Raw genomic sequence first — 20,522 nt, 5'->3', positions numbered from 1 at the left:
TTGGGCTCATTCAGCACTTCTTTGAATGCTGGCAAAATACTTTGTGGGGTGCAAAGCAGTCTTCATAGATATGGGATTCATGGAGTGGGTGTTCTGCACCCAGAAAATGAGAAAAACAAAAAAAGGCCCAATTACTTATGAGTAATGGGCCCAGATCTTTCCCCTTTTTGATCCTTTGGCTCTTTCTCCCTAGTCCTGGGGCTTTCTTTAACTTACAGGTGTCATATATACTAAGGTCCTGACTGAACTCTGTGAGGAAAAATTGAACTTCAAAGAACTGGGTTGGTAATTGAAAATGTTATAAAGAGAACAAAATGTGAAACAAGGTGATTTTCACATCACCTTTTTTTACGCCAGAAGGAATAAGACTTTTCTGGTTGTTTTTACTTTCTAAGGTTTAATTTCCTATTGTCAGTTTGGGTAACATAGGAAAGGTGCTATGTTATCATTGAAAATTTAGTTAATCTTTTGTTTGATGGCATCTGCTTGATAAGCAATATTACCCATTGACCCTCTCCTCTGATATATTCCCATTCTCCCATGTCTTTATTTTAAATCTATGCCTTTTCCTTACTTTGATTCTCCGATTTCCTTCCATCATCCTTTCATCCTTCTCCTCTGTATTACCCTTTGAACTCTGAAGTTCACTTTGGTTTTCTAAGTATGCATACAATGTTCTGTAATCTACCTGTTTCCCTCCCCCAACAATATGAGCCATCCATTTCTCAAAAAATCCTTAAATTTTAACTAGGCATTTTGAACTCATCCATTTTATTATTGTTTATTCTATTTTCCCCCTAGGTAAAACAAATAGCCTAAGACTCATCCTACTGGGAGCCTTAAAATTTGTTTGCTTATTATAAATAGTTTTTATCTAAATTTAGCTTTGTATCCTCAGTCACCTAGTCTCATGCTGAGCTCTGAGGGCAACCCCTAGAGTTATCAAGCTCGGACTTCATGTTGCCCGTGATTTAGAAATTCGGGCCTATTAAATAAGAACTTCAAAGCTAGTTAGAGGAGGAGGAATCTAGTACAGAGACAGGCCTGTGTGCTGGGGAAAAGGGGTACTAGACCAGGCTGCCAGAGACTTGGGCGCGAGAGCTAACTATCTTACTAAACTTCAGAAAATTTCTCCCTCTCTTCTAGTTTCATGATGAGGTTGAACTAGATGGTCTCTGGACTCCCTTGCAGTGGTGAATGTTGGAATGGGAATGATTGAAGAGAATTGAAAAGAGAATGTTACTTGTGGTATTGTAGAGATAGAATGTTACTAGATGAAAAAGCATAGAAGGAGAAGAAAAGGCCTAAAATTGGAAAGGTATATTTGGGCTTGAAAAATTTAATGAACTAAAATTTTATAAATTATAAAAAATTATAATTTTTATAATGTCATAAAAGACTATTTGAAAGAAAGTACTTGAGAACTACAATACTGGGCCATTTTTGCTATAGACCATATATATGCCTCATAAGGAAAATCCTAATCTGATACATGAAAACTAATAAGGACACAAGATTTGTGTTATGAACATAGTAGCTTAACTGAGAAAAACTGGTCAGAAAATAAATAAAAAAGGATAGTGTATAAGTCTCATAGAAATAGTTTGTTTATGGAGTCTTCTAGTGAAAAAGTGAATTAAGCTTGTATCTTCCTGCTAGAGTGGTATTAGAACCAGTAATGTAGATTTTCCCCTTATAATTCATAAAATGTAGTGTTTTCTTAGAGTAATAGATTTAATAATTAATTTGGATAAGAAATTAATATAAAGTTTTTTTTATATTTGAGAAGTTGTAAGTTTATAAAACAATATGCATACCATACAGGATTCCCATACATTGCCCACCACCAACACCTTACAGTGTGTGACACATTTGTTACAATTGATGAAAGACTATTAGCAAATATTACGGCTATCTATAGCCTATTGTTTATATTTGGTGTGTTATTCCCACAAACCATTCTATTATTAACACTGCGTATTAGTGTTGTATATTTGTGTAGTTCATGAGAGAACATTCTCATATTTGTACTGTTAACCACAGCTGTCACTTACCACAGGGTTCACTGTGTTATACAGGCCCTGCCTTGTACGAGCCATCCAAAGTGTATCCTCAATGGCTCTCAGTCTCATCACAGCGATGTGCTGTTCACCTCAGTCCATTTCAGAATGTTTTCATTACTCCAAAAGGAAAAGTTCCATGCCTCTTTATATATCCTCGTTATTGGCCCCTAGCATTGATACAGGACCTTTTTTGCCATTGTTGTAAAAATATTATAGTATTACTCTTAACTATAGTCTATACATTACATTAGTTGTATTTTCCCATGTATTTCTATATTTTTAATACCTTGCAATAGAGGAACATTCTTGTGTTTGTACTATTAATACAATCATCATCCACAGTGAAATCACTGTTGTATAGTCTCTAGATTTTCCTCTAGCTTGCTTGCAATTGACATTAACATCCCTAGACTACACCATTATCACCCACTGTAATGTGTTACCCTTAATTCTACCCATTTCCCCACATTTACAATTCACCTTACTAAACATTCAACATATATTTGGCTTCAGCTCCCCCCTTCTCAACACACATTTTGTCTCCTAGTAGCCTATACTTTAGAGTTTAACTCATTGTATTTAGCTCATATTAGTGAGAGACCATACAGTATTTGTCCTTTTGTGTCTGGCTTATTTCACTCAACATAATGTCCTTAAGATTAAACCATGATGTATGCATCCCGACTTCATTTCTTCTTATAGCTAGATAGTATTCCATTGTTATATAGAAAGTTTTGACTCAAAGAGGCTATCAGCATAATCTGGTTTGACTCTCATTTCACAGTGGAAAGAACCACCTATATATGCTCCCTTCTTCTGTTTCTTTTGTGGTCACTTTTTGTAATTCACTTGTGCCTATGAGTTAGGGATTTTCTACTCAGGTTCTGGTGTTACTGTTAAATATCCTGGTTGAGTATTTCATGAGTGAGCAGCTTTTTTTAAAAAATGAAAACACAAATGTTTTCCTTGACCTTTCTGCATGTGGGTGAAGCAGACCTTTGAGGAAGCTGATAAGAATGGTGATGGCTTATTAAATATTGAAGAGATACACCAATTGATGCATAAACTAAATGTCAATCTGCCCAGAAGAAAAGTCAGACAAATGTTTCAGGTATGTTTTCAAAATTGCTTCAGTCTTATCTAAAATACGTGGAGGTTATTGGTATACTTTGGTATATTAAAAGGTTATTTTGTTTTGTTGGGAATTAATATTACCTGCTCTATACTGTTTTATTTTTCTTTAATGAAGAAAGACATTTTGTATCATCAAATAAAAAAAACTTCATAAACTTAACGTGCATCCTCAATTTCACTTCCTAAAATGCTTTTTATTATTGTTGCTGATAATAAAATAATGGAGTAAACATGCCCAGATCCCTTAGAGGGGATGATAATATCTCATCTGTCTTCCTTACAAAACTGTTGTAAAGATCAGAAGGTCTAAGTAATGTTAATAAAAAAAAAAAAAGGAACTTGTCAAGGTCCTCAAGAGTCCTCTATTTTGTTCCAGAGGAGCCTGTTATGATTTAGAGCCATGATACTTAGAAGTTCTATATTGGGAAGTGGATTTGGCTCAACTGATAGAGCATCCATCTACCACATAGGAGGTCCAGGGTTCAAACCCAGGACCTCCTGGCCTGTGTGGTGAGCTGGCTCACACACGCGAGTGCTGATGCACGCGAGGAGTGCCATGCCACGCAGGGGTGTCCTCCGCATAGGGGAACCCCATGCACAAGGAGTGCGCCCCCACAAGGAGAGCTGCCCCATGTGAAAAAAGAGCAACCTGCTCAGGAGTGGCACTACACACATGGAGAGCTGGCACAGCAAGATGACACAACAAAAAAAAGACACAGATTCCTGGTACCACTGACAAGAATGCAAGCAGACACAGAAGAACACACAGTGAATGGACACAGAATGCAGACAATGGGGGGCAGGGTGATGGGGGGAAAAGGGAGATAAATAAATAAAAAATAAAATAAAATTAAAAAAAGAAGTGCTATATTACTGCTACCATTAGGGAGCTCTCCAGAAGTTCATTCAACTGGTTTTTAAAGATTTATTTTTTATTTCTCTCCCCTTTCCCCCCACCCCCAGTTGTCACCCCCGTTCTCTCTGTGTTCTTCTGTGACCGCTTCTATCCTTATCAGTGGCACCAAGAATCTGTACTTCTTTTTGTTGGCCATCTTGTTGTGTCAGCTCTCCGTGTGTGTGGTGCCATTCTTCAGTGGGCTGCACTTTCTTTTGCACTGGGTGCTCCACACAGGTCAAGGAGGCTTGGGGTTTGAACCGCGGACCTCTCAAGTGGTAGTGGATGCCCTATCTATTGGGCCAAGTCCGCTTCCCCAACTGATTTTTGATGTTAGATGAGATGTTCTTCTTACAATTGGTAAGCTATTAAGGAAAATCTTAGATGCGAACTTATTCTGTGGTGTCTAGCTGGAATTGTATTTATTTCTTCAGCTAAGATGCAAAAGGGAGTTCTAAGTCAGGACAAAGATAATGCTAGACTATTTGTAATCTATAGAATATTTGATTCATGTAATAATCTTCTTTGGAGAGAAGGAATATGCATTCATAAAACATGTTTTGAAGTGATTTTCTATTCTAAGTGACTAGGTAAATGACATTTTGTACATGCAGAAATAAACAGGGGGTGATGATGTTTAGTGTTTTCTGCTTCCTTTGTTTTCTAAAAATTTGGTAAGGACAAAGTAACATAGGGTAGGATTGTAACAGTGAATGAAAGATGGAACCTTGCTCAGTTCTGGAATTCCTTATAGTTACCCTGTTCTTGAGACGATCTTGGTTGGAGATCATTTGCATTGTGGAGAGCTTGGTATCATTGCACTGGAGAATAAAATGAAGTAAAAGAAAGAAGAGAAAGCAAGGAGCTATGTTATAAAATGGATCTCAGATGGTTTGAGAGAGTTTGAAGGGAAATGAGTTACCACAAGTAGAGCAAACTGTCTTTAGACTACATGGATAGTTTTGCCATCTTTCTAACACTCCCCTGTCATTGCACATTTGGCCTCTAGTGAACCTCCCCTCTCAATCTTTTCCTTCCTATAGGAGAATTTAATGAGTAGTTGCTTATTAAATAAGAGAGACTAAGCTGAAAGAGAAGGGTGAAAGCTTCTCAGGCTTTTGGCTAAGATCAAGAATAAAAGAGGAGGGTGACATCTATGCCTATAGAAATACCAATAGTAGTTTTTGGAAGTATATAAGGTATTAAACTACTTTTACCTTGTTTTATATATTTTTTCCCCTTTAGACACTAATTGATCTTTAATGTCCCAAGTATTCTAGAGGTTAAACCATGAAATATTTATGTCAAAATGTCTTATGGGTTCAAGGTAAATCTTTTAGAATTTAAGAAAGCACTGAGTGTTTTTGATGACCTTAGTATTACAATCTTATCAAGTTAGAAGTCACTGGATGAGTGGCTGAGCCTGCCACGTGTAGAACATTTCTGTCATGGCCCTTGCATCTAGCATGGCTCTGTACGTACTCATGGTGGGCATGATAGGACCTAGGACCTTATTACCATGTTAAGAACATTCTCCTTTACTTGACTGTTAAAGATATTAAAGCCTCGCTAGAGTTTTTCTTTGCCTTTTTTTTGCGGTGCAAGATTCAACTAATGTTTTTTAAAATAATCTTTTGAGATGAGGACAGCCTCTTTTGAAATCTTTAGATGCTATTGCTTAAACCCTAGAGTTTTATTATTCCTAATTGGTTAGACAGTTTGCAAGGAAGTCTTAAAAAAAGAGTCATGTCTGAATCAAGGGGGTTAGATATTTTGAAATAAATTCATGCAGAAATGTGGCCATTAGACCCAGTTCCTTAGGATGCAAAGCACCTCCAACCAAGAGCTTCATACACCAAAAATGTGAATGTTCATCTATCCCTACCTTTAATATAATGGAAGGCAAAAGTAATTGGCCTTACATAGAAATAGAAACTGTGTATGATCTAAATATCAGTCAAAAGATGTTTTTATAAGTGGACTCAAGGTTAGCAAGATTTAAAACAATTTTTTTAAAAAGATTTATTTATTTATTTCTCCTCCTCCCTCCGTTTTCTGCTCTCTGTGTCCATTCACTGTGTGTTCTTCTGTGTCTGCTTGTATTCTTGTTAGGCGGCTCTCGGAATCGATCCTGGGACCTTCCGGAGTGGGAGAGAGGCAAGCATTCTCTTGCGCCACCCCAGCTCCCTGGTCTGCTGTGTCTCTTATTATCTCTTCTCTGTGTCTCTTTTTGTTGCGTCATCTTGCTGTGTCGGCTCTCTGCGTGGGCCAGCACTCCAGTGCAGGGCAGTACTCCTGCATGGGGCAGCACCCCTGCATGGGGCAGTACTGGACATGAGCCAACTCATCACATGGGCCAGCTTGCCTTCATCAGAAGGCCCTGGGCATCAAATCCTGGACCTCTTATATGGTAGATGGGAGCCCAATTGCTTGAGCCACATCCACTTCCCTAAAACAATTTTTTATGAGCACTTTGACTTTTTTTTAAGAAGATACCAGGGATTGAAACTGGGATCTCATATATGCAAAGCAGGTATTCAGCCACTGAGCTCCACCCTCTCTGCCCTTTGACTTTAAACTCCATGTTCAAAATGACATAACAGCTGAATGTACTTCAAAAAATCTGTGCATTTCAAAATGCCATTCATTCTTTTAGTTTTTGTCTAGTTATGACTGAATTCATTTAGAATGAAGAAGATCATGTTAATGAGTTATTGCTCATTATTTATCCCCAATGATTTTATGGTTTTATGGAAAGTTGAATCAATCAAAAGTGTGATAAAAATGTGGAATATGCTCCCTCACTTTAATTGTTAGAAACAAATAATTTCAAATAAAAACCAATCCAGGAAAGCAGATTTGGCTCAACTGATAAGGCATCTGCCTACCACATGGAAGTTCCAGGGTTCAAACCTAGGGCCTCTGACCCATGTGGTGAGCTGGCCCAGTGCAGTGCTGATGAGCACAAGGAGTGCCCTGCCATGCAGGGGTGTCCCTGCTGTAGGGGAGCCCCCCGCACAAGGAGTGCACCTGTAAGGAGAGCTGCCCTGCTTGAAAAAAGTGCAGCCTGCCCAGGACTGGCACTGCACACATGGAGAACTGATGCAGCAAGATGACACAACAAAAAAAGACACGGATTCCCAGTGCTGCTGATAAGAATACAAGTGGGCCCAGAAGAACACACAGTGAATGGACACAGAGAGCAGACAACTGGGGGGAGGTAGGGGAGAGAAATAAATAAAATATAAATCTTTAAAAAAAATCAATCTAGTTTGATTATTCGGACCTTTCTATACCAAAAGAGTGGTACCATGGTTCTGATGACTGAAAGAGCAATAGGCTTCCTATGACAGAATCAAGCTAGATTCTCTTATAGATAAAAATTAAATTTGGTTGGAGTCAATATTCAGTTTGATGGCCAACGAGAGACTGGTAGTTGGTTGTGCATTAAGTATCTCTTCTTGTTCTTGTTCTTGATTTGTATTTCCAGAGATTTCTGTTCTTTATTAGTTTCTTCAAGAGACCAACTTTTGGTTTCACTGCTCACCTTCAATGTTATGTTTATTTTCTATTTCATGACTTTCTGCTTCTGTTTGTTACTTATTTCCTTGCATTTTCTTTCTTTTCATTTTTTCCCTAGCCTTTCAAGATGAATTCTTAGCTTATTATTTTTAATCTGTCTTACTTTCTGATAAGTTTAAGGTTTCAAATTTTCCTCTACTGTTTTAGCTTCATTATTAAAGTTTTGATATGTAGTGAATTTGTTCATGTCTGTATGTTTCATAATGTCTATCATCATTTCCTATTTCAGAATATATTACGTTTTTTTCCACACATACACACAAACAATTTTTTTTTTTTTTAGTTTTCTTGATATGTTGATTATAAATTTACTGTGGTCAGAAAGTGTGATTTGTATAATGTTGGTTCTTTAAAATTGGTTGACATTTCACCAAACATATGGTCAATTTTTAAATAATGTTTCATGTGTTCTCTTTTTTAAAAAATTTGATTCCCTGTGTTCTTGAAAGAGTGTATATTCATCTTTTGTGAAATATATACAAGCTTGTGTGTGTACGAGCTTTTTGTAGTAAATATAATTTCCCAATACTGAATTTCCTATGCCAAATTCTCACCCTGCCTTAATTTTTTTCTATGCTCCTTTTAGGAAGCTGATACAGATGAGAACCAGGGAACTTTGACATTTGAAGAGTTCTGTGTTTTTTACAAAATGATGTCATTGAGGCGGGACCTTTATTTGTTGCTCTTGAGCTACAGTGACAAGAAAGATCACCTAACTGTGGAGGAACTGGCTCAGTTTTTGAAAGTAGAGCAAAAGGTATTTTAGAGTAGTGAATTTAATGTTTACTTGGAAATACTTGTGAAAGATGCATGGGATTTTTCTTGGGGTTAAATGTAGGTACACTTTAAATTTAGCATGGGGGTAAATACCACAATTTCATAATAATCTTATCCCTGAGTCATTTGAAATGCATTCTCAGTGGTTTTTAAAAGGAAATGATAAAATGAACACATGTTTATACAATGTTTTACCTTAGATATATTGAATATGGTTATGTATATTTTTCCACAGAAAAATGAATGTTAATGTATGTTTGATTTTAGACACAATGGTAATGCTTTCTCATACTAATAATACAGCAAGGTATTTATTAACTTAATTATGTCCTAATTCTTAACTGGCAATATAGTAGGTCATGGCATAGGAAATTGGCACTTGATTATATCAGAAGACTAAGTAAAGTCCTGAATAGCAAGGTGAATCCCTAAACTATATTTAAAATAAGATCTTTTATTTTAACATAATGTAGACTAAACTTTGGTTAACAAAGCTAGTCATAGCATCACTTCTCTTTTTTTTTTTTTTTTTACTATATTACTACAAACTCTTTCTTCCTCACTAAAGTACAGTAATGTATGAAAATTCTGCTTAAGTTTCTTAGCCTTTTATATTAGAATTTTTTTTGGGGGGGAGGGAAGGCTTTTGGTTTTGCTATAGTTGATGAGGTTTACTTTTCATTTTCTGTAGATTTATGGACTCATTGTTTTAATATAAAGAGCTACTTATTATGTTTATCCATTTTAAATCAAAGGCATTTAACTGTGCTGAAGTCAAAGAAACATTGAATATTTGGACTGTATGGTACAGTAATCTAATAGAGAGCATTCTTTCTACATTCCCCACAAGAATAATTGTGTACTTGAACACTTTTTAAAAAGGAATAGCTTTATTGGCATAAAATTCACCCTTTTCAAATGTACAATTCAGTATTTTTTTGTATATTCATAAAATTATGCAACTGTCACCACTATTGAATTTCAGAATATTTTCATTATACCAAACAGAACCCTACTACTCATTAGCAGTCACTTTCCAGTCTTCTTCTCCCCCTTACCACTGACAATCACTGATTTACTTTATGATTCTGGGTTTTTCTATTCTGGAAATATTACATAAATGGAATTATATGGCCTTTTTTGATTGACTTCTTTTTCCTTAACATAATGTTTTCCAGGTTCATCCAGGTTGGGTATATATTAATATATATATGTGTGTGTGTGTGTAATTACTTTATTCCTTCATGTTGGTAAAATAATATTCCATTGTATGGATATACCACACTTTGTTTATCCATTCAGTTGATGGGCATTTGGGTTGTTTCCCTTTTTGGCTTTTATGAATAATGCTGCTATGAACATTCATGCGCATATTTCTGTGGACATATGTTTTCAATCCTCTTGGATAGATAATCAAGTGGAATAATTGGGTCATATCACTTGAGCACTTCATTTAACCTGGATCTGGATATTGAAAGAACAAAATGTGAACTGAATAAATTTCTGCTATAGAGTTTCAATGAGTAGAACAAAGGGTCAATAGTTGAATATTAAAGGGAGATAAATTTAACTCTAAGAAATAAAGATGACCAAGGACGGATTGGGCGACTTTGGCAATTTGTGAGTTTTTCTCCTTGGAGGTGTTGACAAGGATTAGAGATGTTGAGGAGATTCAAATGGATAGATGCTTGGATCAGTAAGATTTCAGATTAATTCATTCCCTTGTATGAATGCATGCTGTACATTAGGCATTGTGCTAACATTTGGGAATGGACAAAACTTCTCTGAGACCTCACAATAAAGAGATAGATATGTTGATATTTTAAATTTTGAGTGTCTATGATATGATTAAAGAGAAAGCTAAGAAGTAAAATAACATAATTTTTAAGGTTTCCTGAATTTTTCCTTTTTGAGGAAGAATCAAATTTAAATTATTGTTCTGGTACTATTTCTTCTGAAGCTTTTTTTTTTTTTTTTAAACAAAATTACCTTTGTTGAGATACAAAAATATTAATTAGGGAAGCAGACTTGGCCCAGTGGTTAGGGTGTCCGTCTACCACATGGGAGGCCTGCAGTTCAAACCCCAGGCCTCCTTGACCCATGTGGAGCTGGCCCAAGTGCAGTGCTGATGAGCACAAGGAGCGCCGCGCCACGCAGGGGTGTCCCCCACGTGGAGGAGTCCCACGCGCAAGGAGTGTGCCCCGTAAGGAGAGCCGCCCAGTGCGAAAGAAAGTGCAGCTTGCCCAGGAATGGCGCAGCACACACAAAGAGCGACACAATAAGATGATGCAACAAAAAGAAACACAGATTCCCATGCCACTGACAACAACAGAAGCGGACAAAGAAGAACCCGCAGCAAATAGACACAGAGAACAGACAACTAGGACAGGGTGGGGGAAAGAGGAGAGAAATAAATAAATAAATAAATCTTTTTAAAAAATTAATTAGAAAGCATTGTTATAAATTAATATACATTCAATTGTGCTCATATATTTTGGTCTCAATTTAAATTAAATTGAATTTTTTGAAGTGCTTTATCATTTAAAAAAATAATGTAACTCTTTTAACTTAGTTTAATTTTGCTCTCAGCCTGAAAACTATCAGTTATATTTGCCACAGCCTAAGGTCTTTTTATCATTCATAATCTGTGCTATCAAAGGCTTGTAGATTCATAAACTGTACATGGATCACTGACTTAAAATCTCCAATTGATACGAATTAACATTTTTATAGCATTTAAGTGTAAATTTTGAATTTGTCTCACATGTAGATTATCAGGTTCTGTAGACTTTTATTTTAACAAGAATGATAAAAGTAAAAAGCTTTTGCTACACCAAAATCCATATATTTATTTCTTTTTCTGAACTATTTACTTATCAGTGAGCCTTACGTCCAAAACATTTTCATGACTTTTGAATCTAAAAGATTTGTTTCAGTTTAAAATTTAAAAAGCAGTGAGCTAGTTGTTATCATTAAACAATTAAACCTTTTGATGTGGATGGCAGGGATATGTATTTTCTCTATGTGTTTGTTTTTTAATTGTATTTCTTTTCTTTCCCCTCTATTTTTTTTTAAATGTTACGTTAAAAATATAAGAGGTCCCCAACAACCTCTTCCATCATTGTGGCACATTTGTTGCATTTGGTAAATACATTTTGGAGCACCGCTGCACCACATGGATAATGGTTAATATTATAGTTTACACTCTCTCCCAGTCCACACAGTGGGCCATGGCAGGGCATACAAGGTCCAGCATCTGTCCTTGCAGTGTCACCCAGGAAAACTCCAAGTCCTGAAAATGCTCCATATCATATCTCTTCTTCCCTCTCCTTACCTACCCTCAGCAGCTACCGTGGCCACTTTCTCTAATCAGTGCTACAATTTCTTCCATTACTAGTCACAGTAGTTCCATAATAGAATATCAGTAAGTCCACTCTAATCCATACTCTATTCCTCCATCCTGTGGACCCTGGGATGGTTATGTCTACTCTACCTCTATATGGAGAGGGGGCTTAAACTTTGCTTGAAATTCTGTCTAAAATACAGAAAAAATGCCTGTTGTATTCTGTCCTGTTTTTCTATTGTATATATCTTGCATGTGTGTGTGCATGTGTGCATAAAAAAGAGAGAGAACAAATTCTATGGAGAGATCTACTCTGTCCAAATGCCATTAAAGACCCAGCACTGGCTTGACACTGTCAGTTCTTATTTGAGATCCACAATACCCAAGTAAGAAAAAGTTTTAATGCCTTTCTTGGTGTCTCTTTTAAAACAAAATTCCCAGAGTTGAATGCCTTGCACATTGCACATGTTTCCTTAATTTTTTAAAAAAATATTTATTTATTTATTTATTTCTGCCCTCTCCCTCCATTGTTTGCTCTCTGTGTCCATTCGCTGTGCGTTCTTCTGTGTCTGCTTGTATTCATGTTAGGCGGCTCTCTGGGAACCATTCCTGGGATCTTCTGGAGTGGGAGAGAGGTGATCATTCTCTTGCGCCACCTCAGCAGCCTGATCTACTGAGTGTCTTATTCTCTCTTCTCTGTGTCTCCTTTTGTTGTGTCATCTTGCTGTACCAGCTCTCTGAATGGGTTGGTGCTCCTGAGTGGTGCAGCACTCTGCGCAGTCCAGCACTCCGCATGGGTCAGCACTCTGTGTGGGCCAGCTCACCACACAGGAGTGTGCCTTCACTGGGAGGCCCCGGACATCGAATCCTGGACCTCCTATGTGGTAGACAGGAGCCCAATTGCTTGAGCCACTTCTACTTCCCTCCTTAATTCTTTCCATAACCTCTTTTCAAGCAGGCTAACACTTCATTTGCCTCTAATTTTTTTTTTTAATTAGAGAAGTTGAAGGTTTACAGAAATATCCAGGGTTTCTCCTGGTTTCCAGAGGAAATCTTATTCTGAATGGCAGAATCTTGGCTGTGTGTGTGTGTGGGGTCTTCCAGCAGCCATCTTGGGGTTACTGATGTCCACGTGGACTTCTTGCCAGGTTCCAGATTCATCTATTGATTCCCTATTTCACTAGCCAACTTCATTAGTGGGAGGGTTAAATGAAATATGGATATAAATCCCCTGAACACTGGCTAGCATATTAGTAGTTCAATAAAAGAATAAATGGTGATATTTGTTTAATGACACAGATCTGGCCATTTCCAAGGAGCTGTATTAGATTGCATATAGGCAGGTCTCCACACACACCTTGCTGTAAAATTCTACCCATAACTAAGATTTTTTAAAAAAATTATGTCTCCTCCTTCCTGTCCCAAGCCCATCCCAGATAATATTTTACTTTACCCTTTACTATAATCACATACATTTTAGTAGTAACAGGGTCAGTTTTTGTGAACTTTGTTGTTCGTTTCTTAAGGGTTAAAACAGGTAACTTCAGCAAAATGAGTAAGAACAGTTATTTAAATTAGCTTGCTAATTTAGCACAGGTGAGAAATTAGCTATAAGACAGGGAGAAAATGGGATGGAGTAGTAAAAGGAAAACTTCCCACATTTACCCTCACAGAGAACACACCATCCCAATTTCCTGCTCTTAAAACTACGTCTCCATTCTTTTCTGGAAAACCTCATGGTATGGTGACAAGAGCATTAGATTAGGAATCCAGAAGACCTAGAGTCCACACACTGCAACGTTAGTGATTGGAGAACTCTTGGGCAGGTCATCATTTACTGCTTCAGGGCCTTGGTTTGCTGATCCATAAAGATGGGAAGTGGATATCAGCTTTTTCTATCTCACAATGTCAAATTGAGGATGGACTGAACTGATGAATATGAAAATCCTTTGACAGGACTATTCATAAATTAGCAAAGTGAGGAATTAGAAGTGAAATGTTTAACTTAAATTTAATTCATTCTGGCTTATGGAATTAACCCAATCATTTGAATAGCAATAGTGGATGTCATTTGCTAAAGGGGTGTCTTTCCTCCTTTTTGTTATGTTGACATTCTGCCAGTAGATTTTATTTGGGGAACACAGAAGCCAGTGTTCTGTGACGCTTCCCTTGGCAGACGATTACCTGTATGCATTTTAATTTAAATTTGCTTAAAGCTACATATGGACATGACCTGAAAGAGATTTTTAAAGACTTATTTAAAAAATTATCATACAACAAGGGGCAGAAGCCATAAAGGAAAATATTAATGTACTGAAACTTTAAATTTATATGTAATGAAATAAATCAAACACCATAAACTTTAAGTCAGCTACATACTAGGAAAAAATTTATAACATACAAAATAGAGAAATGGTGAAGTTCCTTAATATGGAAAGCACTCTCATAAATTAATGAGGAAAAAAAAATGAATAGCTCAATAGAAAAATGGGCAAGACATTTGAAACATGAAAAGAATTCATTAAAAGGCAATAAACCCATGAAAAATGTTCACCCTTCATTAGTCATTAAAATATGTAAAACAAAATCAAGAGACTACTTTTTACCCTTCAAATTAATAAAAAGTAAAAGAACTGCTTCCAAAATGATGTTCATTCCTTATATTTCCAATAAAGTGGATTGGTTCAATATTTTGAAAGGGCAGCTCTTTACCTAATAAAAACTTTATAGAACTTTGACCAAGGAGTTTTACTTCTAGTAATTCAGCCTAAGGAAGTAATTAAGGGCGTATAGAAAAATAAATAGTTACAAAGTTGTGCTTCTCAACATTCTTTAAAATAAGGAAAAATCAGACATAACCTGAATGTGCAGCGAGAGTTATTACTCAAGAGTTTTTTTGGTTTTTAATTTTAAAACTGAATTTTCACAATAGGACATATCTGAGGGGAATTTGACGATTTGTTTGACAGTATTTGTTTGGTTTCCTTTAACATATAAGATTGGTGTAGAACACCAGAGTATTCAACTTTACAGGTTACTTGATTATGAAATGAAATATCATTGCTGGCCACCTATGCTATCAAGGATTAGGTGAAATCAAATATCAGCCCACAGGTCAGATTTTTATTCTGCTGAAGCTCTGTGAAAATTGAATTTATACCTTGATAGGCCCAAATGCTGTTTCATTAGGAATTTCATCCTTAAAATATGGATGTGTTAAGGGAAATTCTCACTGTCTTTTATATCCATGATGAGGAGCCAGTAAATCAGAACCAGCTGGCCGGGGTTTCTCTATCATCATTTCCTTACATCCATAGGTAGAGGCCATAGTCGTTTTTTAGTCTGTGGTTCCAGAGCGGGAAAGTTGCTTGGGGTTTTTCTTTCATTTTTTGCCAAACAGCCACATATATACCCTTCGGAGTTCTGCTCTGTATCTTAGCCCTGGGGCTGAGTGTTGCATTCAATCCTTTTCAGAGTTGTGGTTCTGGAGTGACAATTTAATTTTATTCTCTCTTTCCCCTTGGCAACCCTTCTTAGGAAGCCTCTACTCTCCTTTTATCCTTTTGTTTCTTATGATTTTTGAGAAGGTAGGGACTTTGAAACACCCTCATTATTTGAAGAACATTCCAGGTCTTAACTAAGAGCAAGGGCTACCTCCATGGGTAAGTCAAATGCAGGTTTTTATTTGTACACAGCTTTCGCCTGAAATGCGTATGGGAATGGTTAACTCTAGGGAGTATTTCCAGAGCTCTTCTGTTCCTATGCTAGAGATCTGTATATTATCCTTTTGTAATGGTTCTAAACGTTACCCATTTTGCTTCTTCATGCCTTCTGCTAAATTATTTTCCAGATTTTCCTGATCCATATCCAGTTATTATTTGTACCCTCCCCTTCATCATCCTTTGCTGAAACCAGAATAGCTTGGCGAGGATCATGGCCATTCTAATCTCTGCTCTCTTATAAGAAATACTTATAAATACTTCTTTGCTATTAACTACCCTTTTCTGGTACTAGTGTACCTTTATCTCTTTTTAAAGCATTTTCTTCATAATAAAAATATTTCTGTTAAGAACCTTTCCTGAGTTTCTATACCATTTGTCTTAAGTATTCCCAATTAAAGCAGATGAGAAGCTGTTTAGATTAATTTTTTATTGTAATATTTTTCTGCCTTGAATTATTTTTCAAATGACATATTTTGTGAAATCATATATTTAAATGCTGTAAAGTTTGTGATTTAATTTTAGAATCAGTTACAAGTAACCATTTTGGGGAGGTAAATTGTTATGGTAGTCATTTTATTGAGTTGGAAACTGAATGAACGTTCATTTTGAGATGTTTCTCCATTTGCTCTTGAAATTATTAATACTAAAAATATAGTGAAGAAACATTTTTCTGCGTAAAATCACAAGGACAAAGAGAATAGGAGAAGAGACACGGGCAAAAAGTTCTTGAAACTTGTCCTACCTAAAGGATTGAAATCTAAGGACACAGAGTGAGAAGCCAGGAAACAATTCCATTTGTCTTGCAGAACCCCAGAAAACCTCAAGAATTAGAGTCACATGATATTCCTGAAAGTAGGAGAGGAGGAGAGGCTGGAAACACAAGCATTAGTTGAAAGTCTGTGGAGGAAGCTCCATATCCTAGAAGAGACCATATATGGAAGAGGCCTGCATTATGAAAGAACCTCCATAAATGGAAGAGACCTTCAGATTCTCTTCTCTCCCATGTGGCAGAACCACTGTTCCTTTTCCACCCACGCATAAAACTGGAAATATGAGTTGGTGGAGGGTAGACCAGAAGGATCCAGACTAAAGGATAGCTGACATAATTGAATGTGGATGCTATACTGAAAACATGGGGATTGTGGAAGACGGTTTACCAAGGTGGCTGCAGTAACTCCTCGCCTACCTGTATGCATGTCCCTTTGCAATGTAACTTTGCCTTTCCTCCCATTAAGAAGAGTCTATTTTACTGTCCCTTGAAACTTGGCTGGCCTTATAATGTGCTTTGACTAATAAAATGTGGCAGAAATGATGTACAAGTTCTAGAATGCCTAGTAAGATTTTTGCCAATTCAGTGATAACTTTTCAAATATAATGATTTTTGTTCATATAATCTGTTCTCACCTGCAATTAGCTTCATCCAAGGATTACTGCTTTGTTTGTTTGCTAGTTTAGGTCATGGCTTCCCAGTATTCCACCTAACTCTAGTTCATAGACCCTGAATTTTTGAATCAGTGGCCTAGTAATCTGAAAAATGCAACATGATCTCATACATTAAAAAAAAAAAAATCAATTTGGTTCTTTTTATTGTGTGAGCAGTTATTTATCTTTTAGATTATATATGATATATCTCTCTAGGTTATAGCAGACAAATTAATGAGCTGCATAAAGGTTGACTGGGTAAGTAGAGCTCCTTGGAGGTAGTGGAATTTCATTTATTTTTGGTATTTTCAGTTGGTGTCTGGTAATGTGAGCCTCTGAGTGAAGCAAGAATTATAAAATGTACTCAAAGGACACATAAGTCATTATGCAACTAATTTTAGGGGAAAAAAGCCAGAAAGCAGCATTTGTGTTCGCTCAAACTGGCAAAGAAATAGTCATATAACACAGCTTTTCCCTTGCAAAAATTTAAATGTTATTAGACTATTTAGAAAAATGAGATTTCTCTAACATACAAGTATTAAACCTAAAAGATAATACACTTTTGAGAATATAATTAAAATATGAAATACAGGCTCATAAGATAAGCTCCCTCTATAATTATTCATTAATATTTAAATGTGACTGTTAGGTTGTGGATTTTTATCAAAATATCATATCCTTTATATTCGTATTTAATTAAATTACTACTAGAGTTTTTACTTTTCCCAGTTATACTGTCTATGCAGAAAGTATTTACGCAGTATTACCAGGACTGACTTAATAGCATCTACTGTCAATTTGGTGTCACACATCATTCTTACAAATATTGATTTATTTATTCCTTGTAACCACTATAAGGTAGTAGCAGAGAGGTTAAGCGACTTGTTCAAGATCACACCGTTAATAATATGAGCTAAGATTTGAATATAAGAAGTCTAGCTCTAGGGCTCTCTCTTATGCTAGCTGCCTCACCTGGCTTTTCATTTTCTCTTGCTAAATCTTGAATTCCCGCATGGATGAGGGACTGGATGAGACATGCTGCTTTATACCTAGCAGTGTAGGTAGCCTAGCAGAGAAGAGATTGCACAATATCACATTGGATTCTAAAAGTTAAACTGAGAAATAAAGTGTGATAGAGAATTCTGAGAACCTTGCAGGACCATTTTTCCTATTGGGCAGGGGAGACCTGCTTGTGGACTTGGGTGGCTCTTGGTTTGTGCTCAGGGATGACCTATCCATTAGAATGGGACACGGAGGACTGAGATTATGAGTATGATCAGCACTTCTTTGTTTATGCTTTCCCACCAGATTAGAAGTTGGGGCTCCTTATAGCATACTTCAGAATAAGACATGTTTAACCCTTGTAAAGTTAAGATATCATTGTTAACAAACATTCCCTTTGTTTACTGCTCATCTTTCTTAGATACTGTCTTTTGTTCTTGGTTTTTCAAGTATAATCTCTAGATCTGCTGGTCTAGAAGTGATTTGATAAGGTAAAAGTCCTGGATTGTTATAGCCAACTGTGAAAAATTATATTTTTGCTTTTCTTATTTGTGATTTCTAGGTCTAGTGATTCTATTGTAAGGAAATTTAAGAAAGTCTCAAAATTAATTTTATTTTCAAATAATGAGTTAGTCTCTCCGGAGACTGACCAAACGAGTGACTTTCAAAATCAACTAGCAGTCAATAGTAGCTCCACAAAGAGTTGGGAATCACTGTGTGCTTAACCTTTTAGTGTTTGACTCTGTCATATTATTGTGCTTGATAGCAGAAATATGAAAGCACAATCTCAATGTATGATATTTGGATAGGTTGTTCCATTTCTTATTTTAGGATGAAGTTCTTTGTTTTTATGATTTTTAGTTGATTTCTATAATATCACACATTTGTTTAGACTAGGGCCCTCATATATTTCTTAGTGGATTTTGATTCTCAGAAAATATTAAAATATTAATGTATCATTTATAACATATTAATGGTTGTGTTATTTTTATATAATAGGTTCTTAAAAAATGTTTATTGATTGGAATATTTAGCAACAAATAATGTCCTCATTCCAGTGTATTATAAAATCTGGGTTATTCCATACCAGGGGTTCTTAAGGGGTCCGTGAGCTTGAATCAAAATTCAAAAAAAACATTATTCTTGTGGGGCTGTGTCGGTGCAGGTGTGATCTATTTATTAAATAATACACGGTATACTGTGGGCTTAGTAAGGGGTCCATGGTTTTCACCTGACTGGCAAAGGGGCCAGGGAACAGAAGAGGTTAAGAACCTCTGTTCTATACTGTCTTAATTTCTTTTGTACCTACTATCTTGGGTCCTCTGTCCTTGCCATTGGGTATACCAGCTGACAATATGTGGATGAATGTTTCTCCTTGTGGCTCATGGGCCACCTAAGATGCTTACTGAATATGTAGCTGCCATTAGTTTTTAGTTTTAATTTTAAAAACCCCATTTGAATGTCTCTACTATAGAAAGCAGACATATGATATGTATCTATCCATTCAATAGAGTATAATGTTAGGTGCTGGATCAGAAAGGGAGAATTTATGGCTGGTAGAAATGATTAGATCTATGCCAAAATAACTATATGAAGTTGAAAGCACTTAGTGCTGGGGCATACTGCTCTGGTGATTCAGTAGAGGGGTCTATAGGTATATACCTATGCAGGTGGATTTACTTAGAAACATTCTATATTAGTAGGGAATCATTTTCTTTTAAAATATATTTTTGATCAGCAAACTTCTCCATTTATATAGGAAACATTAATTTTGTAGATAGATACAGTTTATGGCCTTTTGGCAATGGATTTGCATTGATTATTGATTTTCATTTTATTTGCTGCTTTAGAGAGACTATATGTCTAGTAGTTGAAGGCTATTTTCACTGATTAAATATGAAAGATGATAGGAAGATTGAGATTCTGATCATTTCCCGAAGATGAAGGAAATGGTACCTCACACCCTGTGAATTTGACCACTTAGCACTGTTTCAAAACACTTCAAAAATCAGTATATATCTTTTTTAGTGTAGAAAAACATGGGTTTTATTTTTCTTTAAAGGCCACACACATTGCATGACAAATGAAAATGGAAGACCCATTTCAGGAAAGTGTTCATTGTAATTGTATTTGTATATAGACAAATGTGTATAATTGTACGTGTTATACAGACACAGTTTTTGGTGCGTTCATCAGAGGAGGAGAAATTCAACTCTTCCCTTGTCCAGTGGCTGCAAGGAATTGCCATAAGTAAACTGAGACCACGACAGGCCACGGGAGGTTATACAGCTGGCTAGAGGTGAAGCTAGCCTGAGAATTCAGTGCTGAGATCCAGGGCTCTTTCCACAATACCACATCATCTTTACAACAAGATAAAATGTGCCAAAAATAAAACTGATGATAAGCTAAAAGAAAACTTTGCAAGTACTCTATTAATATTCTGTTTTGTCTAGATGAATAATGTGACAACAGACTATTGTCTTGACATCATAAGGAAGTTTGAAGTTTCAGAAGAAAATAAGGCAAAAAATGTTCTTGGCATAGAAGGTAAGGTAACCAGTGTTCTTATTTTCTCATTTCTC

At 36.2% G+C, this 20,522-nt stretch overlaps 1 protein-coding gene across 3 annotated transcripts in view; it reads left to right on the top strand.

Moving 5' to 3' along the window:
- The window catches only part of PLCH1 (phospholipase C eta 1), a 288,838-nt gene that overhangs the window by 188,417 nt on the left and 79,899 nt on the right, over positions 1-20,522 (top strand). Inside the window, exons 5-7 of one of the 3 annotated variants that reach the window (XM_071214576.1) lie at positions 3,045-3,174; positions 8,261-8,431; positions 20,394-20,487. In XM_071214576.1, the coding sequence (XP_071070677.1) occupies positions 3,045-3,174; positions 8,261-8,431; positions 20,394-20,487 (395 nt within the window). The remainder of the gene's footprint in view (positions 1-3,044; positions 3,175-8,260; positions 8,432-20,393; positions 20,488-20,522) is intronic. The other 2 variants (XM_071214574.1, XM_071214573.1) reach the window with 2 other exon arrangements.

Source organism: Dasypus novemcinctus, chromosome 4 (assembly GCF_030445035.2).
Source record: "Dasypus novemcinctus isolate mDasNov1 chromosome 4, mDasNov1.1.hap2, whole genome shotgun sequence".
NCBI lineage: Eukaryota > Metazoa > Chordata > Mammalia > Cingulata > Dasypodidae > Dasypus > Dasypus novemcinctus.
Note: the sequence above shows the minus strand (reverse complement) of the source record. Positions and strands in the feature narration are given on the sequence as shown.